The 27,316-nt window shown below is 41.2% G+C and overlaps 1 protein-coding gene across 1 annotated transcript; it reads right to left on the reverse strand.

Moving 5' to 3' along the window:
- Nucleotides 1-328: 328 nt before the first annotated feature.
- mta3 (metastasis associated 1 family, member 3) lies at nt 329-26,352 on the reverse strand. Its single transcript, XM_070851735.1, has 19 exons — nt 26,102-26,352; nt 23,787-23,854; nt 22,504-22,597; nt 19,490-19,616; nt 19,200-19,263; nt 18,412-18,529; nt 17,500-17,602; nt 16,361-16,460; nt 15,923-16,111; nt 14,530-14,604; nt 13,269-13,327; nt 12,992-13,110; nt 11,975-12,132; nt 10,573-10,795; nt 8,630-8,722; nt 8,314-8,475; nt 7,711-7,742; nt 7,493-7,611; nt 329-887 (listed from the first exon to the last, which is right to left on the reverse strand). Exons 1-19 carry the CDS (start codon nt 26,127-26,129, stop codon nt 716-718), a joined length of 2,103 nt encoding a protein of 700 aa, XP_070707836.1. The 5' UTR covers nt 26,130-26,352; the 3' UTR covers nt 329-715.
- Nucleotides 26,353-27,316: the final 964 nt, after the last annotated feature.

A 27,316-nucleotide genomic window follows, 5' to 3' on the forward strand; every position in this document is an offset into this window, starting at 1 on the left:
ACACTTCAAACACCATCTACGGCTCATTGACTTAAACTTCAAGAAGAGCGTGAAAAACTGCAGGTAAAACACAATTTAAAGCAGCCGTTTCTTAAAAAGGCAGCTAGTTCGGTCTTCGTGTAGTGCTTTTTCTTTTTAACGTCAGCGTTGGACATTTGCCTCTTCTCCAATGTTAAAAGAACCACACATTGCTGTCCCACCCCCTTCCCATCCCTCCCCATCCTAATTGAGCCCCATGCTCCCACCCCAAAATAACTTTATACAAACTGATAAAACTTCACAACAATTCACCATCAACACAAAGGTCACACTAAGATCTGTCGTTATGTCCATCCATAAAAACCAAGAACAGCACACGTTTAACATCCCCTCATTCTCTCATGTGTTGTTAGTATGATCTCACACGCACACACACACACACACACACACACACACACACACAAACACGCACCCAAATGCAGTATGTACACATACAAACACATTCCCAGGGGATTAAAGACAGTCAGGTCAGGTGTGTGTTTCTATTGCATCACGGCTCATCACATCCCTCTGTTGCCAAATGGTTAGATAGCTTGTTTAAATGTTTTCTAGGATTATAACGGTATTTTAAGGACTAAAGCAAAGGAGGGTTTGAGGATTTAATGAGAGAACAGGAGCGGAGAATTTGTAAGTGAGTATGCAGTAGGCGGGTGGAGGTCGGAGGGTCCCTGTCCGATCAGTCGTGGATGACGATGGGGCCTCGCATCCTCAGGCTGGGGTGAGGGTGAGGAGGAGCAAGGACGAGCCCCTGTGGCGGGCCCTGGGAGACCCTGCGCAGGGTGATCTGCTCGCAGGGCTGCCGGCAAGCGTGCCTCAGCTGGGAACGGGACAGCAGCCGCCTGGCCCTCCTGGAGGGACGGAGACAAGACAGGACATAAGTGCAGAAGAAGAAACACGGTTGCAAAGCTATTATCAGTAAAAAGTCCAAATTAATCCAGATTGACAGTTCATGACCTTGGAAACAGTAACAGTGACAGTAGCTGACAAAATTATCTGACCCGTTTGCTCAGTTTCTGTTTACAAGGTCAAGAATGAACTTTTACACCAACATGGGCTAAAAGTCCCTAAAGTGCTCTGGGAAAATGGAAATTCAAAACTACAATTCAACTACATCTGCGAAGGAAGACTGTATGATCAAAAGCTCCAGAAAAGTTACTAAATGGACTTTGTAGTGAGATTGTTTTGTCAATCAAAATTCAGATAGTAGTAGATACAGGAGTTGATTTGTAAAATTACCTATTTGGTAATATCCTCTATTTCCCAGATTGCTTTGCTTTCCTGTGCCTACTATCTGAAAGCCGAAGCTGAGGTGTGTTCTTTTGTTTTCTACTACCATGCTGGATGGTACAAATTGAACATCTTGTCATTTTAAAGCAGCAAGAATGTTTTTTCTGGCCACTTGTGGGGAGCAGAACGAGCTATACATTCAACATGTTATGTGAAGTTGCTATGGTCTAATTTCACATTCAGCAGAGTCAGAGCAGCATTAAGATACATTTGGAGTCATGTTTGTGGTCATCTGATGAACAATAAGTTCACTATGTACACTCTTTTAGCTCTGCTTTGGTCTCCACCAACTCCTTAAAAAATCTGTCTCTTTAGCTGCTAAATGCTCCACTATGTTCACCAGACAGTTGCTGACATTGGGTGCTGGTTGGTGCTGAGCAGCTACGTGCTATGTCTGGGCCGTAAAAATAATATGAGTTGTGTAATGCAAAAAGCTCAGTGGAGCTAAAAAGAACTGCAGAATTGGGTGATAACTCTTTGTGGGGTTGTCATTACAAGCGACCACATTATTACACACAGTAATTTGATCCATTTTTAATATGAAAATATCTATTGGAACAGAGAAGATGACACCCATTTATAATAATATGGAGAAAATCCCAGGGACATGACTCAGCTTTTCACAAATACAACTCTGGAAGGGCAGCAGGCAGCTATAAGGGAGCGGTGCTTCAGTTAAGTGGGTGGCTTATTTGTATAGTTAGAAAATAGCTGCAATCATATTTTTTCACATCAAAACAAATATCTGTCATAACTCTTCATATGGCACAACATATATTGTATATATATATATACTGCATTTTGGTGTATTGAGTTTACTAGTGTAAGAGTAGCATTTGATCACAATAATTCACCAGTTCTCTGAGCAGCTGCTAGGCGACCAGTGGAAACTCTAGGACGTTACTATTCCTGTTCAAGAAATTGTTGTTTTTGCTCCTCAGTCTTTGTCTGGATTTAATAGATGAGATACAATCTATTAGGAGGCGGTTTGTTACCTTTGGACAGACATGTTTCTAGTCTTCGTGCTAAGCTAAGTCAGCTGGCTGCTCCAGCTTATTATTAAGTGTACAGACACTAGATTGGGATTTATATTACGCGCAAGAAAGGAAGTAAGTCGAAATTCTGCAAACATAAAACTTATCTTTTAAGGTAGATTTTAAGTGCATGTTTGTGATTCTGGAAATTTGGGCTTTCAGATTTGATTGGTTAATATGACATTTGAATGTTTTTCACCTTTATTTTAACCAGGAAGTCTCTGTACAGCTCTTTCACAAGACACCAAAGAGAAGGTCAACCGTTCAAAACAGTCTCACTCTTCATAAGGAGCACACTTTAATTTGTTGCGAATAATTCATGATTTCATTGTCGCACATGTGTGTAGCTACACCTGAGGGTTTGTCTGAATACATAATATGTAGCTGACCACAGGCTTGAGGCTTTAAGTACTTCTAGCCGCTTTTCATGACCGCATCCATCTTTGGGCTCCTCACTTAGTGTGCACACTGCAATGTGGCAGCAACTGCCTGCAGTAAGAAAGGTACCAACACATAGAAACAATGATGAAAACGGGTTTGGGCTTCATGCATTTTTAGCTCCTGTGAATGACCAAGAAAAAGCTTCTGTTGTCTGTGTGCAGCATGCACAACAGGCTACAGCTTTATGTGAGGCGAAGAGCATAGAGCCTCACCAGCAATAACTGACGCAATCGCGACAATAAGATGAAGAATCTAATAAAGAGAGGAGTTTAATACAAGCAGTAAAGTTCAGTTTCGGGGCACGAAGTCGAGGCTCCCGGCTGGTGAGAGAGTAATTAGAGAACAACCACTTTTTCTCATTTCAGGAGGATTCACTGAAGCAGACTACAACATTTACTGAGCATCAGGAGTAGAATTACTAGAGAGGAGTACGTCTCTGCAGGATTTTCAGGCTTATACAGGAGCTCAGTGGCAATTTCCAGACTGCAGTGAGCTTTGTGCCGTGACAGGAAGTCTCTTTTCACAGCCCACAGCGACCAACAGCACTAAAGCCGAGACCATGGGGTGCATTGACAAACATTGTATACAGAGCACTAATGGAATTCATTTGTGGACAAATGCGACATACAGAACCACAACGTATGGGTGATTGTTCAAAATTTCCTTTAGGCGGTCACAGCAGAGCCATTCTGGCATGCTCTCATTTTCCTCCTTTTTCACTGATTTCTGAGCAGCGCCGAGGATGTTTTTCATGTGTTGTGAGCAGGAAAGCACATCAGTCCCCTATAGATCCCTGCTGTTGATTAAATGAGCGCGTATGTGCCCGCGCAGCCAAGCACAGTAAATGTGTCTGAAAGTGCGTGCAACAGTCGTGCATCTACACTCTCTTCTATGAAGTATAATGAACACTGAGAATGATTATTACACAGCATGACACGCTCAGAATATAAACCAGGGAATGACAGAACAGATTTAGCTCTGGTGACATACTGTCCAAAGCGCCGCTGTTTGTCTGTTCAGCTGGCCGTCGGGAGGAAGAGAACAAATATCCACGCTAAATCCACGCTCAAACATATCAAGCTGTCTCATTTGCATTTCTGTCTCACTTTATTTTGCTTTGTTCTCTATGTTTCCCATTTCTGGTCCTTTGTACTGTTATTTCTGTCCAAATTCAACCTCTCGTTGCTGTGTCGTTTATCAGGCACAGTGATGGAAGAGTTACCTAGAACAATTACTTAAATAAAAATACCACTACTACAAAGTAAAAATACTCCATTGCAAGTAAACATCCTGCATTCAAAATCCTACTTAACTAAAAGTACAGAAATATTATCAAAGCAGTTGTCCTACAGGAAAATGTCTCCTGGTACTTATATATTATTAAGTAGTTTAATTCAGTGGTTCCCAACCAAGAGGTCAGGCCCACTCCAAAGAGTCACAAGATAAATCTGAAGGGTCTTGAGATTATCAGTGGGCGAGCAAAGAAGCAACATTCATTCAATTAATTAATCTTCGGTTTTTTAGATGAAATGATCTGAGAAGTTTACAAGCTCTAGTTGTATTTTTATAACCTCGTATGATACAGCTAATAAATGTAGTGGAGTGACGAAGTACAATGTTCCCTCTGAGATGTAGTGGAGTAGAAGTATAACGTAGCGGAAAATGAAAACACTTGAGTAATGTGCATCAAAAATGGATTTAAGTACAACAGTTGAGAAAATGTACTAAGCTTATGACATTACCAATGGTATCTCAGTATTTGAACTAGGCTTCACAATTCATGGTCCTTTTTAATCATTTGCTTACTTTATTTTCTTATATAATTTTGGAAACTATTCTATAGCCACACTCGCTGCACATAAGTGGATTGGCTGGTGCAACACTGGTGCTCTCATTTTCTCCCTCTTACACTGATCTCTGAGCAGCACTGAGGATGTGCTGATGGAAGGATGGAGGAGGAAGGATGAGAAAGTGTCGCAGGAGTTCTGACCTCTTCAGACTGATCCCCTGACTTTGCCTCTCATTCCACAATGAGTTCCACATTTGTGGCTCTGAGTGAATTATCTTGACAGGTATCAGATGGCTTGCCATTAAATCTTCTACAGACAGTCATTGCCCCCTGAGGATGAATCCAAAGTGCCTTGTTGACCTCCCGTCAAGGGCTACCATCAGGTCAACTATCTAGTCAAATATCTCATCATCTAATTGATTGATTGGCAAAAACGTTTGTACAGACATTCGTAGTTCCCAGAGGATGAATCCTAATAACTTGATTGATTGATTCACTGAATTTTCATCTAGCACAGTCAGCCCGCTGATATTTTTGGTTCAGAGTGAAAGCAGCTATTGGATGGATAGCCATTAAATTAGCTACATTCCTTTTCTCCAATAGGATTGTGACAGAATGACAATAATTTGTTGTTCTTTTCATCAGCGTCAGCATCGGGTTTTATGACTCTGTAACAGACTGTGTAACACATGCTAAGAAAAGTGTTACATTTGCCATCTTGTTCTCTTTTCGTTTCTGTCTCTATTTGTCTCTTTTGCCTCCCTGAATAAGTGAGTGATCTACTCCTCTCTGCTCTGTGACACACTGCGTTCTTAATCACAGAGCAAGAGAGAGAGAGAGAGAGAGAGAGAGCGGGCTAAAAAGATGGAGAAGGGGATAAAATGAAACTTCCGATCATCTCTAATTAGCAGCAGCCTTTCAGAGCAGATCTATTAATGTCTTTCATTCAGAGAAGCATTAATTGTCCCAACAAGGAGAGGGAATGATTGTATTGTATAACAAAGGGTGCAGTATTCAAAATGATGCCAGCTCTATCGCGCAGAAACACTCAGCCATGTTGATCATGGCGGAAAGTGAGTGATCTATATGAGCACAGCCATGGTTAATGTGGTAATGATATTTCCACTCAAGGCCCAGTAGTGCGTGGCTCCTCGCTGGCCCATCTGCACCAGTTAGCTGATCTAATTTTAGCCGCGATGGTCGGAGGGCGGCTGTGAGGGTCGGGTGCCATGGCTCATTTAGACACAGGCTTAATGGAAGAACATCTCTCTCTCTCACATACAGACATGCAACACTGGCTCATTATGCACACATGAGTGTGTGAGGAAGTGTGCGTCTGTGAAAAAAAAAAAGAAAGAGATTTTCTACATATAGAACATAAAGGCGTGTTTATTCAACTGCATATTCGATCATGTTTATAACAAAACCTGTGCTGATGGTTAATGTTTGGGTCTCCTGAGACATATAGATTTGGAACCATCAGTCTTTATCTGTATTGTAGTCTTAAGCAAGTTATTTGCTTACAAGACAAAGAAAATCAATACCGGCCTGTATCAGTCAGTGGAAAGCAGAATATTAGAGGATGCTGAGGCATCACATTTGAAAAGCTGTTTATGGAAGAGTTAATCAATTTAATCTAATTTTCACCCATTTACCATCAACTGAGTGCATCATCAAGTCTTTCATGTATGTATTGATTCAGTTTGAGTTTTGAAAAGAAACTAAGAGTGAACATCCATGCTATCAGCTCTGTTGGATTGTACTGCACAATAGTGCTTTAAGACAAATGCTAACATCAACATGATAACATGCTCATAATGGCCAAACTAAGATGCCGATGTATAGCAGGTGTGATGTTTACCATGTTCCCCATCTTCTGTTTACCGTGTTAGCATGCTAATATTTGCTAATTAGCGCTAAACACAGAGTACAGTTGGAGCTGAGGGGAATGCCATTAGTTTTGAAAGTTTAAGGCATCACCAAAGTTATTACAATTCATCTTGAGGGGGACACGAATGTCTGTATCACATTTCATGGCAATCCAGCAACAGTGGGCATTTCACTGAAAAATGAAAATGGCAAAGCCTCGATCTCAAACAGAATCGGCTCAGTGTGTCTTTGTTCAGGGCCGTACCCTGCAGTTTGAAATACTGATCTCACAGGTCAAAGTCCCCCAACACCCCCATCTATGAAATTGTCAATTTCACATATGTTTAGGTGTTTAGTTATAATGTAAGTGAGCATTCCTATGGAAACCCAGTACTGATGTTAAATGTTTTTTTTGACACTCAATCTACATCACTGAATCATGCAGAGGAGTTCTTTTTTTGATTGGCCTAAGAATCAGCAAAGAAAAAAAAGAGGACGTTTTACTATAGATTATTCGGTGCACTAAGGTCTCTAAAACCTCTAAATTCCCAGAAAAACAGCTAACATGACCTCAGTGTGGCCTCAGCTATGGCCCTGTCTATTTACCTCAATTTACACTGCATTATATTTCTGTCCTCTGATGAAAAAATATCTTAATTCAGTCTGTTAAAACTGATGCTTTTTCGGGGGAGTGTTTTGACAAAAATAAACACTCTTAGTCAAATCAACTGTAATAAATTTAACATTTTCAAAATGAGACATTTCCCAGCTTTAAATGTTGCATAATGACAGGCTTCCCAGGCTGCCACTCTGTTTCAACTCAATCTGTCTGTGTGAGTTCAGGCACATACAGTATGTATTGATTTGTGTGTTTGTGTGTATGTACTACACAGCTGTCAGCGGACACCACAAGATAAAAATAACTTCTGTCACAGCTCGGTTCCTCTCAGCATCAATTGCTCTCCCTTTACACACATATGCACACATCCACAGTCAGCCAATCAGAGGTCAGAAAAGGGTCACCTTTGCTTACCTGGTCTCCCGGGTGACGAGGAAGAAGCTGTCATCGGGGGCATCAATCCAGTTGGGACGTCTTTTGCGGATCATCACTCCACCCCGGGTGCTTCCACTGCTGCTGTTGCGGCCGTTATGCTGCAAAAAGAAAAAGACAATTAAATATTATTTTATCACAAAATGCAGTGATGCAGTTGTACAGAATTTGTTAAAAAAAGAAGAGTTTAAGACACCTACCAGGAGGGGTCCACCTGTTGTACCTGGATTCTCTGCAAAAACAGGAGAAATTTATATGAGGGAATCTGTCAGTTGTGAATAGCACTGATTAGTTACTTTCCTAGTTACAAGTGGTGCAACAAATGACTGTGTTTCAATTTCAGTAAAAATAGTGAAGTTACCAATAAAAAACAAAGTGTCAGACTGAAGTTGAATCATCCAAATTATCCAAATGACCCCCATCTGCTGATTCGTTTTCATTAGAATTAGTTGTCATTCTCTCCAACGAGCTAGTTTAGATAAGAAATGGCAGAAAAGGTTATCAACTCCGGGTGTATTTCCACTAATTCGATTTTATTAAGCATAAGGATGACAAGAACATCGGATATCAACACTGTTTGGTCCCCAAGGTTCATTCACATTATAAGTAACTTATTTAAAAGCAAGACGGGACACATTTTCTAATTTTTTGGGGGGTGTAACAGATGTAATACAAATAATGACTTTGTGCTTCTGGGCAGGATCAAGTTAAGCGATAACAGTCTTATTGAAAAACAAGTCATAATAACTTTCATAGAATCATTTCAGCTGTTTTTTTAAAGTAATGTGTATTTGTGTGTGTACCTGAGCGCCTGTCTGGCTCAGCCCTGCTGTGGTGATGGTAGCTGCGTTTTCCCAGCATGCCGTGGGGGCCGTGTGGGAGAGAGGAGAGGAGGCGTCGCGGGGGAGGCGTCTGCAGGCCCGGGGTGCGGTGGGAGCGAGGGGCGTGGGCTGCCGGACGGGACTCTGAAAGACACACCACATTGGAGCTGCATGAACTGGCTCCTATGAACCATCTGAATAATTCCTACTCATATTTGACTCGACACTGTTATTAAACACAACAGAGTTAAATGAGTACATTTTGCTGTTCAAATACAGATGATGAGTATTGATTTACCTAGAAACTGCAGAACACTGGTCAGAGTGCTCCTTTGGGCGGCTCTGGTTTTGGGTAGGCGAGTCCCCTGCCCTTCCGACACCCTTAACATGTCTAAACCAAACACACACACACACATACATTTTAAAAAAACCAGTGCAGTGCCTCTTGGACTACACGTCCTCCCTCTATCTACCGAGATGCTGACTGACCAAGAATACTAAATACCGCTTAACATTTCTGCAGAATCACACAAGAAAAAACAAGGTCAGTATGGTTGCAGAATTGTCCCAACTGCAGGTAAAAGATAACCTACTTATGATTTGAACACTGGTGTCTTCTTTAAATGAAAATGATCTCATTTCATGAATGCAGAACATCAGGGCAGGATGCAGGAATCAATGCAAGTGAGGAAATCACTCTGAGGTGTTAAAGTGGTGACTTACTTTAAGGAATGGCATGTCCACTAAAAATAATCTCTCAAACATGCACATACAGAGATGTAAGTACATGCTTACATGCACACACACAGAAAAAAAAAAAAAAAACATATTGTAAATGCACGTACATCAAAATATGAAGGTGTTATGACAGCAGGCACTGAAGGTTGAGTCCATGCTGGGGAGGGGGGAGGCGTGCCTTTATGGTTCCTCTGAGTGTGGTGGAGTTGATGGACAGATAACACGGGACACATGAAGCACAAGGACTCGGAAGAGATGCTTTCAGGAGCGACTTTATTGGAGGTCTACTCTCACACTCACACAGTGATGAAAGAAAAGAGCAAAAAGAGGTAGAAGATGAGATGAGAATATTGCAACAGTTGTTAGAAAATGAAGGACGAGGAGGCAAAGTGGAAGGGGGGGAAATGGCTCTGAATGGCAAATCCTGTCCGCAGGATTTACAAGAGACAACATGATGGATTCATATGAATATTGCATGATTTGAACACAGGAGAACAGCTGAGTGGTATGGCAAGGGACTGTCTAAGAGGATGTGGTTCAGTTGGTGAATCCTCCTGGGAAAGCCTGATCTACAGTGGGAGATGCCACCAGCAGCAAAGAAGTCAATAAACTAGTTATTCTTTGCACCAGACAAATAAGGCCTTACTTCTGCTTCAACCTCCCTTCTTTCAAGTTTCATCAGTCCAAATCAGTCTAAAGCTCAAAGACACAATTCATTTTGTCTAAAACACTCACATGAACGCACATGATTAACAGCATGAGGAAAAATGTTTGCGCAAAAACGGAACATAACCGTTTTAAAAAATGGTGATGGCATGGCAAAAACACTGATGCTGAGGTTCAGTATTTACAATAAAACATTCGTGGCTGAGAGCGCGTTCAGCCATGACAGCACAGAGCGGGCACGCCTGTACCAGGGGCGCTGTGCAAAATAGAGCTTCTCTTAGTAAAATACATTTTCTCTACATCTAACTTCAGCAAATACACGGCTCAGAATATGAGTTCTATTGGATCCTATTACAGTCTACTTGTTAAGGACGGGAGCAAAAATCAGTTCAGTGTATTTTCAAAGTGTGTGCAGGCGTGCTCTTGGAGAATAGCCCTGTTTAGCCAATAAATCTTTGTGTATAATTCCAACAATGGCTTTCAGTTCACAGTGACTAACAACATTAAGAGATAAAAGAATAAAAAAAAAATAAAAAACACGAATGAAAAGATGATCAAAACTCATAGTTATGAGGACAGGCAGTCTTTATTGGAAACAGGGGGTGGGAGAATACAAAAACCAAAATAATAATAATAACAATAATAATAAAAACAGAACGAGAGACAGACGGGGGCAGAGATGGGCAGAGATGGGGGTTGATGGTGGGGCAGTCAGGGCGAGGAAGGGCGGTGAGTGTGAGCGTGTGTGTGTTTCTGTTTGTCTGCATGTGTTGTGTATTGTCTGTGGGTGTGTGTGTCCATGTGGCAGAAGTTAGGAGGAATTGAAAGAGCTCTTACACTCTGCCTTTATGGCCCCACAGTTAATGGGGACAAAGGGCCGGCGCGCAGCACGGCGCAGCCTGATGATGTCACGGCACATGTGCCGGGCCAGCTTGGTGAGGCGGGTGGCCTGCAGCAGGAAAGCCTGCTTGGTCTTCATGGAGGACTTGGGGCTGCCGCTGTTACGCATCGGCACCATGTGGTTGGACTGGCGGGGGCCGTGACTCCGTGAGCGAGGCTCCTGGGTAAGATGGAGGGAGAGAGAAAAGGCCACTGAATACAGGTGTACCAACGACAGCTGATTTAAAAGGCCCTGAAAACACATTTTCTCAATCAGCTTCTTACTATGAGTGATGTGGTCTTACAAGAACACACCATTTTTTGCCAAAGTTTGGTTATTTTGCACGAGAGATTTCTGTTTTTGGCCATCTGTCTCTGCTCAGACTGGTTTGAAGTGAGCAGGGCTCAATTAGAAAAAAGGTCATGTACTTTTAATGCACCAATCAGGACTTAGCAACATCTGAATCAAAATGTGACACAGTTTGTTGGGTTGTTTGCTTGTGTTGCCATGTCCCCGTCACTCAAATCTGATCAAACCACATCTACACAGACCTGATGAAGCAGATTAGCTGAGTTCACTGTTAAACTCTTAATGAATAATACCCATGGATGCTGTTTCCAACTTTAACTCTGATTGTTGCTTTTTTAGTCGTGAATATTTACGGTTGGCAATAAGTTCTTGTCCCATTCTGCTTCCAAGCCATTTTCTTTTCTATTCATTATTGTTAAAGCCTACAAATGGTCAAATACTAATTGGTGCTGTACTTTTTAAATGCTAAAAAAGTAATTTTATCATACAAAACAAGAAGGTATTTTACAACCAAGTAGAGACGTTGACATCCATTTATGTAAACAAAAAAAATGCATTCAAAATACTACACCAAAGTACTCTGAAACTGTATCATCAAATACTACCTTTATGAGGGTTAATGTGTCATGTTTTTGCTGAAATCTTTTGGGGAGCTGTTGACTCATCTGTGTGGTCATTTTGGAGGCTGTAGTTTGTGCTGCTGTTGAACTGTGTTACTGTATATCGTGAATCAGCACCTTTAAAAAAATGTTTAAATTAAAACTGAACATTATGACCTTCCTGAACGCAGGATTTATTGTAGGGCTGCATTAGATTAGCTACACTGCATTAGATAACTGGCAGTTCAGTGTATATTGTGGGTGGGAGACCAGTGTACCAGATGTTTGCTACAATAGACCTTTTTCTATCTTTCATAATGATTGCTGCAGCTCATTTAACCAGTTCCAGGGTTGTAAAACACATCAGCTATCATTTCTGTTATGAATTAAACCCGTATTTGCTGCTGTGACAAGTCAAGTCATGTGTTTCACGTCTTCTGACTGTGCTTACGTTGCTTGCTGGACTGGGGGAGGTCCTCTCCTCTGGGCCCTCTGCTCTGCTTGGCATCTTCAGGCCTCCGTACTTCTTCCAGTACATCCAGCAAGAAACGCACAGGCGGCACTGCATGTTTGGAGGCCCCCATGAGTACCACTGGGCCGACTGCATGGCTGTTAATGTACAAAACGCATTAATAAAGGTTAGGACATTCGCCAGGGGAAACTGCTAAAAAGACACTCAGAGTATTGATCTCTTCGGCCGTCTTGAGCTGTCCTGCTAAATGATTTTATCAATGTCCATACATTAGACCGAGGCACACTGCATGCTTGTTATGGACTGATGAGATTAGTCCCTTTAATGATAGCAGCTCTGTCTGCACTAATGTACTGGGGAGCCAGATAAAAGAAAATGTTATTTTCCCATGATAATTTTTAATGATGCTAGTGAGTGTTATTTCCTTGATATTTAGAGCCAAAACAATTCCATGATTAATCCATTCATCTGTTGATAGAAAAAAAAAAAACACACTATGATGAAAGACTGTTATAATGATTTATAATAGCAAAAAATGCCAAATACTCTTTTCAGCCTCTTAAATGTGAGGATTTGTACCTTTCTCTGCGTTATATCTTTGTACATTAAATATTTCGGGGTTTTGGTCGGACAACACATGCTTTTGACATCACCTCGTGAAATTGTGATGGGGATTTTCACTCTTTTCTTATCAAAAATTATTTACTCAACTAACTATTTGTGGAGCTTGTTGGCCCTAGTAGCATAGTAGGTTCAAACACAGAGCTGAAAGGGAGGGGAGATATTGATCGATGCATTAGTAACAGCTGTCAAGATAAAGAAGCAGTGATCGTGAAAATTACAAGAAAGCGTCGGCAAAGCTCAAAACACTCGATTGGCTGGCTGACACGATATTTGTTTCCCTTTTATTTCTAACTTACTCATGATCACTGCCCTTGTGATTTAATTTCACACCTCCCACGCTTAAACACACACACTCACACAAACAAAACTCACTATAGCAGCTCTCGCAGGCTCTGCCCCCGCCCGCTGCATGGTAGGCCCCAGGGCCTGCGCCATTCACTGTCGCCATCTTGCCATTGGTCATTGAAATCTGGTTGGGGTTGGGCTTGTTACTGTCAAAGACAAGGAATAGATTTAAGAAAAACACTGACTGCAGCTGCCTTCTGCAGTGCTTTAAATTAACATGTTTTAATTATGCATAAAGCAATGACCATCTTGCAGCCATAGGTAATGATACCATTATCTATAAAAGTGAACGCAAGCCACTTACTATGTGGGGATATAAACCTGCTTCAGTTTGCTTTCTGCCTCTGCTGCCTTCAGTCTCTTCTGTTTAGAGAGAAGCACAGTGGATTGAGTCATGAATAACAAAAGAAAACAGCAGTTGACTTGAATCAAAACCCTCTCAGACAGCTTGACACGGTTCACACTTAAGTCTGATGGGCAGCCAGAAAAGAGGACTGCAACATTGCAAAGATGATCATTAAATACGTCAATACATTTCAGAGGAGGCGTTTCCTTTCTTGACATGTGACGTGTTTGCAGTCACCTTCCATTGATAACCTACACAGCTGAATTACATGAAAAAGCTTTGTCAGACCAGTTTGAGGGGACGGTTGACATGTTGACATTCACATTATACATTTGGCTGCTGCTCTTATCCAAAGTGACCTTTTCTGTGTGTACCCACTAATTTATCAACAGTCGTTTTTGCTTATTTGGCAACTTTATACCCTTTCCCTGTGCCCAGAGGTCATGTAACTCCAGTTCATTGTCCCCTTCAGGGGATCTCCACCAGGTTTACACATAAAAGGTCAGCGTATTTGTCATGGGTAGTACCACTCAGCATGTAAAAACAGCTGTAGAAAGTCCTCTGAGGGAGAGATGTCTTAAGTCTGAAAGTAACCTTGATGTCATCAGGGCTGGAGTTTCGTGGAGTTTTAAAACAAGGGCATTTAACAGCTGGGGGAAAGTTTGAGTTATGGATGCTTTTGAGTTTCTTTGTAGGAACTGACATTTTTAATCATACCACAGGGTAAAATTCAAGATATCTTGGCTTCTGCCACATTGATTTTTTACCAGTCTTGTTTTAAACTGTATCTCAAAGGTCCTGCAGTTTTATTGAAGGTAATACCAAGTCACAGGAGAACTTATTTGCAGTTCAGTAGCCAATAAAAGTAAAACAGAAGTCATGCAGCATAAAACTAGAGATACGTAAAATACATATACGCAGACAGACATAAAACAATAGCAATCAAAACCCATTTAATCTTAAGAACAAAATGTAAAACTGGTTTTGCTTTGTTTTGTTTGTTCTTGTGTAAATGTTAAAACAGGGGAAAATGCCTGGCATGTATTTTATGGAGTAGGCTTCACAATGTGTTTTAATACGAATGATTGAAACATGAAAACTCCACAGGGCAGCTTTAAGCCTTGTCATACAAAGTTGAAAACTGAAAATCTGCCCAGAAAGACATTTTAATATGAGATAATCTATTTCATGGTTTAAAAAAATATTTAATCAGCCTCACCTGTTGCACATATCTGTCTGTGGTCTTCCACATGTAGTAGTACTCTATGATACTAGTCAGAGACTTCCATGGCAACTTCACGAGGGGAAAGAATGAAGTGTGGAGGGAGAGAGAGAGAGACAAAGAGCAAATTAATGATATTAATATCTCATGTTCTTGCCATCTGGGTGAGAAAGGCTTCATGTATATTCATGAGCTAGAGGCATCGTGACCGAGGAGGCTGAGAGCTACCAGCTTTGCTTGGTTCTGGGCCCCAGACGAAAACACACACTCTCGCACAGACACACACAGTGATTCACACATTTAATAAGTATTCATGAGCACCTGGTACCACTGCATAAACCCTTATCCTGCCTTTATTTTGCAGCATAGGTAGACAGTGGGAAGGAAGATCCAAAAGAATTGAACAGTCACCCCCTGCCGGCTTGAAGTGGCTGTTAAAATTGGTCAATTATGTCTTCACAGAGCAGCGGCTGTGGTCAATTCAATTCAAGCAGATCACAACCGATTATCACTGAGGTGGAGGACGGACCATAACATCCGTAGAAACTTCTCAAATCACTCCTGCAGCTTAATAAAGCCACATTTTCCCCCAAAATACAGCTTTTGTTCGCAGCTTTCACAGTGAGTGGTTTGTTTTGGTCACTCGTGATTACGTTTATCACATGCAGCCTACCATGTGATCTGTTTTTCAACTGACATATATGAGCATACAGACAGGCACTGAAGTGAATTATGCTGGACGAGCACTGTGGAAATGTCTACCATTGTTGTTTCCTTCACTACTCAGAGTATATTTTAACATATTAGGTCAAACTGACCACAACTGCAGTTCTCAATTTAGAGCAAAAGAACCAACGCTGAAGAGCCACCTTTGAAGCCTCAAAAGGAACATTTGATGTCTTTAAATTGAGGGACAGCATTGCATGGAGACTGGGGTATGGGGTTGTATTTAGTCAACTGTAGACAAACTGGATGCTGAGAAATGTAACATGCTTTTCCTGTTCTTCTTGTCTCGTCCTGTCAATGGTGATAATTGCAAGTTGTTATTGTGACATTCAGTTTTGAGTCAGGGGGGAAAAAAGGCATGTTTGGGGCTGGCTGAGCTCCCAATAACTCGCTTTGCATCCTAATTAAGTTGCTGGTAGAATCATGGCTGACAATATTGCAAAATACAACATTAAGAACAGCCCTGAACACCTAATATAGAATACATATAGAATACACTATACTATCACATGCCTAAATCGAATAAAACGTATATAATATGTATTGTTTTGTGTTTATTTGAACCACCTTGGTACCACCATGGCAGTTTGCTGTCACAGATGACTGACATCCTTTTAATTCTGACTGACATGACACACAAGTGCAGTTATGAACACACACTTACAAAGTCTTGTCGGATGTCGTTGAAGTCTTTTCCGTATTTCTCTAGTGCCTCTTCGAACATGGCGGCTTCCGAGGCGCTCCACTCCTCCATCTCATCCCTGCAGAGGACTGGGCCGCCCGCTGGGACCAGTACACTCAGCGCACTGGACAGGTCGTAATTATGACGATGCAGTGTGTCCATCGCATGGAACTGCAGCCCACGGACACAGAAAGGGAGTTATAATCTATTGTTTAATTCACAATCAGGTACTGCAGAGTAAATGAGCCTTTACCACTGTGTGTGTGTGTGTGTGTGTGTGTGTGTGTGTGTGTGTGTGTGTGTGTGTGTGTGTGTGTGTGTGTGTGTGTGTGTGTGTGTGTGTGTGTGTGTGTGTGTGTGTGTGTGTGTGTGTGTGTGTGTGTGTGTGTGTGTGTGTGTGTGTGTGTGTGTTCAGCTCACCAGTGTGATATCTCTTGAGGCTGCAGCTGCACTCATGTGTAAGCTCGGCTGTCTAACTGAACTGCTGCAGTCCAACGCTCGAGCAAAGGTCCCAACCGCCCTGAAGAAAGACACACATATACAATATACATTAAATAAAAAAACACACACACACACACAAAGCAAGATTTGTATACCAGTTAATTATTGCATTACTATTCGTTTCCATCAGTGCGGCTCATTGTTTAAGTTGATTGGTTTTTTTAGGGGAAAAAAAGCACACAAGTGGCTCTGAATATGCTTCCAGTAACAGTGAGCATAACACGTCACATTGCCATTGATTTAAAACACAAATCTTTGTATCATTACTTTTTAAATGCTATTTTTATTCCATTTTTAATACTAAAACTAACTGTGTGAAGAATAAAACATGAAAAGTACTGAGCCGTACTTTAGAGCCATCCCTCAAATAACAACTATGTGCATTTTTTGCCTTTAGCCATCCACTAACACAGAAAAACAATGGCACTAATAATAATGTACGCCGGCAGTGAGGATTGTTATAGTCTAATACTTTCATACGAACTGTTCCATATGTGTGTTAGCAAGTTTAGGTAGCTGCACCTGAAGACTGGAGGAATCATAACATACTGCTGCATGAAACTGGATTTGGTCAATTTTGTCAGTGTTCATCGGACCAGTCCTCTCGGCTCATTTCCAAGAGGCGTTACCCTAGACCAAAATAGCTCTGATGCAACTGATAGACCTACACACAATCTGAGCAACAAAACTTAATGTATTCACCTTTTACCAAATCCTGAAGCAGCAGATACATCCTGGTTATCAACAAAAGCTTTAAATACAATTGTCTGCTCTTCTTTAGAGAAAATATACTGTCCAGACTAAACATTTAATACTGATGTCATCATGGATTTAACAGAACGTTTCACATCAGCGGCAGCCATCTTGGTCGTTTACGAAAATGCCTGAACGGCGCTCCTCTATTAGTCATAGTTGTCAGCCCAGTCGGCTGGAAATCTGCCTGAACGGGAGGGGCACCAGACACATCTGCCCGAGCAGATGAAACATGAGCTCGCAGATTTGTCTGGTTCCCAGGGTGGGATGTTGTTAGTGTAGAGGTCAGAGATGGCAGGTCTTACCGTGCCACCACAAGGAATTGGTCTATCTGTTTATTGGTGAGTGGGCACTCTGGATCCCACAGCTTCTCTTCTAGCTTGGACTGGTCCCTGTCATCTGCCTCACCTGCAGGACACACAGAGACGACAGCTTACACACAGCACGCAAGCTTGATAAATAGCTTAACTATGATTATCAACCCATTAGACATCATACTCACTTTTCTGGTAGATCTATTGGTTTAAACTGCACACACTTCACTTTCCTACTATCTGTAAATGTCCATGTACTATATTTACTATATAATGGTATTGGACAAATGGCTGTTTTTCCTGCTATTAACGGTGCACATTCATCTAAATGCACAATAGTAGCTCTATCTTCTTTAATGAGTCTGTCCAATATGGAAATGATTCTAATATTATGTAATAATATAAGTAATAGTAAGGCAACATTTTTAATATTTCAAACACATCTCTGATTTTAAGACTTCCCTCTTTGGCAGCTTCAAATAAAACCTTTTAGTGGGTGATTTTTTTCGCACTAGAAAAAAAAATAAATAAACGTATCCCTGCTTTTCTGGAAATATTGACTTCAGCTGCCTTTAATACTTGACCCTCAAATGGAAGAAACTTTCAAGCTGCATGTGTGAAAGAGGGTTAAACTCAAGTCATGTGAAAAAATCTTTTACGTCATGAGGTCACGTCTTTCACATCAAGCCTGGACACTATAAACAAGAAGTGCCAATAATGTGCTTTGAACTCCAACTAAACCTCTTACAGGTCATTTTACCTTCCTTGAACAAGGGAAAAAAATGCTATTGTCTCCATTACAACAAATCTACCTTTCCTTATTGTAACAAATCTCACACAAGAGGCGTGGCTAATGAGGCTGGAAATACAAACAAAAAGTGTAACGTGGCATTCCTGACTGACCCTCTTGTAGCATTTCAGGTACGTCTGCCTGAAAACGCGGTCCCACTCTGATCTCTCCTTTGTCGGCCAGAAGAGTCTTCTGTGTCGGGTCATACACCAGCGAGTAGAAGAACGTATCCTGGAAAAAATATATATACATATTATTATTATAATTAAATTAGATATTATCATTAATTATTACATTCATTCTGTGGCTGTGGAAATGGTGCTTGTAGTGTGTGAAGTGAATAGTTTGACCATGTTGGCATTTGTTATCATTGCCTTGTGTGTTTGTCTATTAAAATTACATAACATAAACACATATGTTGTGGTGTCATGTCTTGTCACATAATGTGTAATTATTACTACCTGTTGGCACAGAAAGTCTTTGTAAACCCACACCTAATGCCAACGAAGTGATGAGCGAACCTGAACCTGACAAAACCTGACAAACTTTCAGTTTCAAAACACACATTTTTTGCCCATCAATCACTCCTGTAGGTAATTTTCAAAGCAACACAATGGTGTTGCACAGTAATGGTTGTAGTCTTGAGGTGTTGGAAAAAAAATTCACTGCAACTTGTTCAGTATTTTCTTACAGTTCATTGACCAAATGATGAATTAAGAAAGTAACCAGCTGATAAATTTACAACGGAAGCAGTCGTCAGTGGCAGCCCTAGACTTTTCTCGGCTTTTGACAGCTGACATATGAAAAAGCAAATGACGAATGACTCGAACAGCTGTGACAAAGTCTGCAGCAAGCAAAAGCCAGTACGAGATGACAAATCAAGTTTTCTTTTCTGACTCACCTCTTTGTCAAGGTATGAAAGAACGGCTTCAGTCTCATTCAATAATGCGACACTGCACTTCCCCCTGATAGAGAGAGAGAGAGAGAGATAGAGAGAGAGAAAGAGAGAGAGAGAGAGAGAGGCACCATGTTAAACCGACACAGGAAGTGAGCGGTGCACAATTTGTCTATGGCTGGGTGAGTGACCGTCCGTGGGCACTGCCTGCAGATGGCGTGACGTCATGTCCTGTGTGTGTGTGTGTGTGTGTGTGTGTGTGTGTGTGTGTGTGTGTGTGTGTCTATGTATGGTACCTGATGTGTGTTGCAGGTAGACTCTCATACTGCCGGGAGAGGAAGAGCTCTCTGTGGCGAAGCTGGTGTTTCTGTTTTTCTGTTAAGTCTGTCTCTGTTGGGTTCTCCTTCTCCTCTTCCAACTCCTCTGTGAAAAGCAAACACAGGAGAAAATTACATCAGAAAGCGTGACGCTGATGTTAAAAATGGTGTCCATGTGTTTAAAATTACATAAGGAAATTGACAGTGGCTAACTCGTGACCGCAACAGGCCGACAACTTATCAAAGTGAGTAATGATTTCACCCATTTATCTCCAACATGTCATAAATGACCACTTCATGACATTTTATAACTGTGTTGCCTTCAGATAGAAAACATTAGGCTGATTAAGTGGCTCCAGAGGGCTTTGCAATCACAAATTTTTACTGCCATCCATTAAAGACTCAGGTTATTATGCTCAGGTTACTAGAAATTTAATTTTAGGACGAGCGCTCATCCACAGATAGTGGATTAGCTTGTTTGCTGCAGTTGAGTCAGCCATGCAGCAGGTAAGCATTTTAAATCACCGTTACACAGTGCTGGCATATACTTATGGATCATCTCTCATTGGCAACTACCTATTACTACTGTAAGTGTTTTCACAAGGTAGTACTGACACTGGTACAGCCTCACATCCCCATTCCTACAGATCCTACAGAGTCCCTCATTTCCACTGCCCCGATACATCACACTTCAAGCTATCTGACACTCACACACACTTCACACTGTCATCGGCCAGCTGTGCAAAGGTGAGAAAGGACCCAGGGTTTGAAATTCTCTCTTTTAGATCTCCTTTTTTCAACCCATTCTTGACACAACTTTCACAAATTTGTCACTTTTTATGTAAACAGCAGAACTGACCATCTGGAAATGGGCACCTTGTTCTGCATCTTTATCTCTATTGTGTTGAGGAGGCAGAAGTAATGTCTCAGATTTGGGTAAACTGACCCATTAGCTCTTATGTAGAGCTAATTTTAGCCCTCAGCTGTCGTTTGATCGTGTGCTGCAATGGTTCGTCAGCGTGGCAGACAAAAATAATGCAAATTGGGCGAAAAAAAAAAAGCTCTAAAATAACTCCACTTACTAATGACACTGGTGTTAACTTCTAAAAGTGTTATCCTAATGTAGAAGTACACATTCAAAACAGCACACTGATATTGTTTCATCACAACAAGCAATAGTAATAAATACATATATTTCAGCTTTGACGCCCACAGACTCTGCACATTCTGATTTATTACTGTGAATCCCATTCACTGTCTGTCCTTTGTTTTCCCCCTGAGCTAATGTCAGCCATAAGTTGTGTGAATTTTTGTTTTTTTACAGTGTGGTAGGCAGTGTTAAATTTTATTGTTGTTTCTTGTCTGTTCTGCTGACCAGCTGGTAGACTCCAAATAACTTGTGGAAATGGCACCGTGCTGCAATGAATGCGTATGTCCCTGCATATTGAGTACTTCATATTATGTGTGTGTGTCTGTGTGTGTGTGTGCGCGTGCTCTCTTAAGGCTGTTTTATGTTTACAGAGTGCATTAAGGATCAGCAGAACTGGTTTTCCACAAACAGTCTGAACACACACGGACAGAATATTATTAAGCCACATTATTGTCCTTCCTGTATGTACTGAATCTCAGTCACATAAACTTTAAAAACCATTCTTTACTGGCTCTCCTGCTGCGGACTCCTTATCTAAATCATCCCACCCACCGTTATGGGACTGCTTTAGCAGAGGCGAGTTTTTCATTTCCCGAAAGTGATCAATAATTTGTTTTATTGTGATGGATAAAATGAAACATCGCTGGAAACAAATAGAGGGCTTCCCACACAGAACAGGTGTTGTTGTGGTAGCAACACCTTCCTTTCCCTTCTCCTCATGCAGCCACACTCACACTCACAACACACAATTGAGAAATATATGTGATATATAAATATTAATAAGGCCTTATATTAAAGGTGCACTACAGCACCCTATGAGACATTTAAAGTAGGCCTTTAGCTTCTTTTGTTGGGCTATATATTGTCCTGGAAATAATTGTGATAAACAACTTTATTGTAACTTTTAGACCATTTCATGCGGGGGTGGGGGGTCATGTCCATATATCGTACATTAAAGTAATTATCATGACAAGCCTGACTGACAGTAAATGTAGCCATGTGCAAAAGTAAAAGGACGTGCTGAGTGGAAATGCAGCAGGAAATGTCTACCTGACTGACATGCGGCAGGAAGCCCATAATGACACTTTCTCTCACAGAGAATGGCTGAAAATACAAACGCAGCTGAAGACCATACAGGTTCAGCCTGGTGCTGTAATGTCATTGGTTACTGCAATTTAATATATTGACAACTTTAATAATGAATTCATTGTTTTAGTCACTTATCAAGGAAAGATGCCAAACATTCACCGATTCTCACTTCTCAAATGTGACAATTTGCTGTTTTTTTTCACAATGTTGTAAATAAATTTACAGCATAGTGCTACAACCAACAATTATTTGCATTATCAATTAATCGTTTCGTATTTACAATTTCTTGACACCTAAGATGATGGTATGAGATTGCAATCTCTGTTTAATAGTTTAAAGTCTTGACAAAACAAATTGTAGGAAAAAAAAAACAACTATGGGCACAATTTCCTCGGGCCAAAGGTGACATGCTCAAAATGCTTGTTTTGTCTGACCGACAGTCAAAACCCCAAAGATATTCCGTCAGTTGTGCAAAACAGAGAAAAGCAGAAAGCTAAAAAAAAAAAAAAAAAGAAAACTCAAAAGAATCAATTATACAAACTGTTACAGAATAATTAACTGTTGATTGACTAATAGATTCATCGACTAATCATTTCAGCTCTCGAGTTTAATCAATATCAATATGCAGATTTTGAAGAAACTGTTCTGGCTCATGCAACACTGAATTACTTGAAAGGGACTGCAACTTTCAGTCACATGTGGCACCTCAAGAAAAAGTTGCAGATCTGAGCGTGTGACAGGAGTTATTACTCACTTGCATGTTTGTCTGCGAGCTGGATGAGGCTGTGGGAGATGTCTCTCCTTCTGTAGAAACAAACCACCTTGGCCTCCACATTCCCGCTGGCCGTCTGAAACAAGAGAGAGCAGAGGGATCCAGGTTGACTGCGGGAGGTGACAACACCTCTCTACACCAACCGCTAATTTCCCAAGAGACCTGGCTCTTTTGTGTGCCTGTCAAGCTATGCTGCTATGACAGGCTGACCAGGGCAGCACCAGCGCTTTGGATCAGATGATTGATTGGTTGTCTCGCTGTATAATTAAGCCGACAGGCTTAAAGACTCAGCCACTATTAAATGCTGTGACTGATGGGGAGTGAATGGATGTGGGGGTACGAGATTTGAGAAAGCTGCCTCCAACTTCAGCTCCTTTTCTAAGAATGTTGTAAGATTGTGTGTATTTAATGACTGCGTTCACCTGAAGGATATGGACAGAATAATGAGGCAGCTCACAATATATTGCAATACAACGCAACACCAGCATAAGTCATAGCCACAAAAATGGCCAGTCAGGTTGAATCAGCCATTCTCTTTCAGCTTCAACAATTCAGGCAGCATCTGTTGCAGAACGACTGTTTTATATTGCATCATACTGCAGGGACTTTCTGTTATTTTGTACACCCCCTTTTATCACTTATGGTAATTACAATGGCTCTTATCTTTAGTTTATAATGTACCACCATTTTTTCAGGCTGATACTGACCTGGTCTCACCCTTTCCCGCCCGCATCATCTGATAACTACATGCATTTATCCAAGTATTTTAGTGCAAATGCAGCACAGGACAAGCTTTTATCAAACTCCCATTAAAGATGCTTGTGTAGTATTTAACCTTAATACCATGTTAGTTTTGGTCTATTACTTACTGACACAAGTAACACGCTAAAATTTGTTTAAACAGACAACTGATTAAATGTAGGCAGAAAAAAACATCAGATCCTGTTGTTTTTTAAACCAGGTATAAGCTGATCTTTAGTCCAAAGCTATCTGAGCTCCTGAAAATGTTCATTACAATAATTTACCCCGCCTACACATACACTCCCACAGGTGTGTGCTGTGATACCAGCAGCAGTTAGGACACCAGAGGAGCACCTGTCAGCGCTTCATCATACCACTTTTTTGTCATAAAATGCACACATACACACAAGACATTGGAAAGAGGGGGTGGGGGTTGGAAAACGGAGAGGAATCTTAGCAATTCACCTTCAGGCATAAAGAGGCATAAACACACACACAAAAATGACACAAAAGCACCTCAGTACCTTGTTGAGTTCTTCTATCCGGCGGATCAGGTAAGGGTTGCTGGAGGAGTTCTCAAAGAATACATAATCTGCAACAGAGAGCACACACGGATCACTTGACTGTATCAGATCCCTGTAACGCTGAAACAGCCTCTGGGAGCATGTGAAAGTAATACACTTAGTGGCCACTTTATTAGGTACACCACGTAAATCGAGTGCACAAATACAAAGTTGAATACAAAGACAATAACGTTCAGTTTAATATACATCGTCAGATATGTATTCATTTAACTACATGCTTATTATTGACATTGTAGTTTGCTGTGGTGTTGAACTGGACTTCATCATATTGAGAAGTGTTTCTAATGTTCTGCCCAACATATTTCCAAAAATGAAGGGATACACAATTCAATATAATTCAGTCAAGTACAACACCACCACTCACCTCAATAATAAATAAATATAGTTGAATTGACAGCTCTCTTTGACAGCGTCGACAAAAACTTGACACTATAATCTTTCTAAATGTTGAATTTGTGGCAGATCTGTTCTTTTGGATTGCATTAAATTGTTAAGTGGCCAGGGAGCATACGTACGTCTTCATATGTACATTGCATCCACCACACCATTCCCAACTCAATAAAAAGTGAGTCAGTAAACAATAAACTGGCCATGTCAAAATCAGAAATTGATACATAAAGAGAAAGAACTTAAAAACAGAAATGAAGACCACTAATGAACGGTGTAGCTGTACTAACCAAGCAAAGCAGAGAATATCAGACTCCAAGTTAAACGAGTCAAGGTAAAGGCAATTTTATGTGTTCTGCAAGGTTTTCACTGACAGTTACAATACTATTATGACTTTGTTAGATAAACAATTGAGACCAGGAACATATCCAAGTCATAATCTTCCACTGCATATCAACTAAATCAGCATCAACATGACTTCACCTAGCCTGAGGAGACATAAATCCAGCCTGATTTCACTCACTGCCTGAGCAGAAAACACAATAACTCAGGAAAACTTCAGTTCATGGCAAAATGTTGCCTTCAAGTGCTGTCTGAAATATTGTAACTGCTACGCTCCAGACACACAAACAATCCAGCGAAGAGGCAAATATCTCTGAGCTGTCAAGGTGTGACACTCGGTGCATCCAGCCAGCGGACATAAATATTATTTATATCCACTCTTGGATTCAAACATTGTTTATCACCAGCAATATATTATTTAAAAAGAATAAATTCCAGCCCTGATATGTAAGCTATATCCATCTCCTCAGGTGAAGCACTAGCTACTTTGATGCACAGGAGAATATTTCTAAAAGACTACTAACATGATTCATTTCATAAAGTAAGAAAAACTTCAATGCAACAACAAGTTCTAGCCTCCAGCAGTTGTAGTTTACAAAGAGCACTTGAAGGCAGCAGGACAACTGCAGCTCAGGTGACCATATGGACAGCAAGCCAGTGATAAAGTTATCAATAATATCACCTGGGAAACGATGCTTTTTGTTTATCTTTGTGTGACATGTCAAGCATCTCTGACATTTGAGCTCTTCCGCGGTGTTACTGTAGAGATTTGAGGGCTGGCTGCGTGTGAATAAAGGTGGTAGGTTTAATCCAACCTGACGCAACGACGCCATGAAACGAGTCTCCAATTTGATGCTAAATTCCAGCAGACTGCTAACGAGCTAGCACGCCAGTGAAGCTAATTTGCTTTAATTACTCGCGCTTCTGGTGGATGTAGATGAAATGTGTGCCAATGCCCGGTGGCTAATGTTGCCAAGAGTCTTAGATGCACTGCTCAAATATTGTAAAACGAGCGCCACGGCTGCGACAATGTTAATCAGTGGAGCCATTGCTGGTGCTAACGTTAGCTAAATAAGGACTCGTACTGATGGCTGCATGCCAGAGGAGGCAAATACAAAGGCAGCCTCAGACTGCCCGTGGTAACATTTTAACAACCTTTTAAACACATGTCTAGTCGAGAGGCCTCACTGGGTATCACATCCCCGCATCCCTGGTCTAATTATCCGAAAACCAAAGCCCAGCAGAGGTGCCGACAAATTAAAAATGTTTACATTGCAAGCTAGCATTTAGCAACCTGGCGGCTAGCTGCTGTGGCCACGACAGACGCGAGGCCTGACCCATTTTGAATCCCAAATATTTAGAAATTCTCACCTTCCTGCTCCAACTTAACGCATCTCTGTGGCTGTGGCACAGCCGTATCTCACTATTAGATGCAAACCCACAACAATAGCGCTTCGTAAATCCCCACAGGATGCAAAACTGGAAGGGTTTCTGTTTGATAAAAAGATCCACATTGACATACATACCTCCGACCCGGTACATGTTGGCCGCCATTTCTGCCCTCCCGGAGTGTTAACGTAAACCATAAACTAAGAGGAATAGAATAAATTAATTAAAACAATAAAAACCCGGTTTCTTCAGAGGTAAAAGGTGCGATAAATTATGATCGTCGAGGGTCCGGATGTGCGCCCAATCGGGAGATTTTTTTTTGCAAACCAGCCCCCCCTCCTCCTCCCCTTCGGATTCACTGTTCCCTTTTACAATACAGTGAACTCACGGCAGCAGCCAAAAGAAGTCGGATCAACCCGAAAAACCACCGACTGGTGACGTTGAGACTTGGGGCCGCGCACGCGCAAACACACGCACACGCACGCACACATACACATACACACACACACACACACATGAACACGCGCACGAACTGAGGTAAGGCCACCTTTAACAATCAGAAAGACTTAAAACAATGCGTGCGTAATTTATTCCAAATGCAACCATAACATACATTCTTAATACTCTACTTTGGGATATTGCATATCTTAATCTGATGTATAGACTTGTCAAACTTTAGTATTAAAGTCCTGGCTATATTATATTATATATATTATTGTGCATATATCTTTGATGGGTTACTACACTGGTTTTGATCCTAATATTTGTGTTGTCTTATATCTATAGAGACAGCGTCTGCTGTGGAGACACGAGGACACAATTTGGGAGGAACAGGTGGCTGAGAGGGCGAAACGACCAGCCAACCACTATATATTCTGAATTTTCTCTGATACCATCAGGCCGACGTTATAATGTGGCTTTAAAGGGGTCTAATCGATACTCCAAGTCCTTTATCCCCTCTGTCATTAAGCTGCTGAACACTGACTAGTGACTGTTATTTTAGAGGAAATGTATTTGTTGTCCTTTACTATCTGTTGCTTTTTATTGCTGTTCTTATTTTCATTCTTGGGGGTATTTATCTTGTGGTTCTTATTGTAACTATAACTTGTGCCTCCTACTGTCCCTTGTCCTTAATATGCTTTCCTAGATTTGATTATCTAATCATTAGTTATTGGTTGTGTGTTGTATTCACAGATGGATGTACTGGGGGAGCTACACGTGAATTGTCCCATAGGGATAAAATATGTGTGCAAAATTACGCACTATAGTTTCCTCTCTGCGTGCGTGCGCCCGTGCGCGCGGCCATGTGACATCATTGATGGGATTGGCTCCCCCTGACTGGGGTGGAGAGT

Source organism: Pempheris klunzingeri, chromosome 20, assembly GCF_042242105.1.
Source record: "Pempheris klunzingeri isolate RE-2024b chromosome 20, fPemKlu1.hap1, whole genome shotgun sequence".
Classification (NCBI taxonomy): domain Eukaryota; kingdom Metazoa; phylum Chordata; class Actinopteri; order Acropomatiformes; family Pempheridae; genus Pempheris; species Pempheris klunzingeri.

Excerpts from the sequence above, each read along its gene's own strand:
- mta3 (XM_070851735.1), bottom strand. The coding sequence starts at position 26,129 with ATGGCGGCCAACATGTACCGGGTCGGAG. Across the intron at positions 16,461-17,499 it reads CAATTCCTTGTGGTGGCACG|GGCGGTTGGGACCTTTGCTC; the intron begins GTAAGACCTGCC and ends GTCTTTCTTCAG. Across the intron at positions 16,112-16,360 it reads CCTCAAGAGATATCACACTG|TTCCATGCGATGGACACACT; the intron begins GTGAGCTGAACA and ends CGTGGGCTGCAG.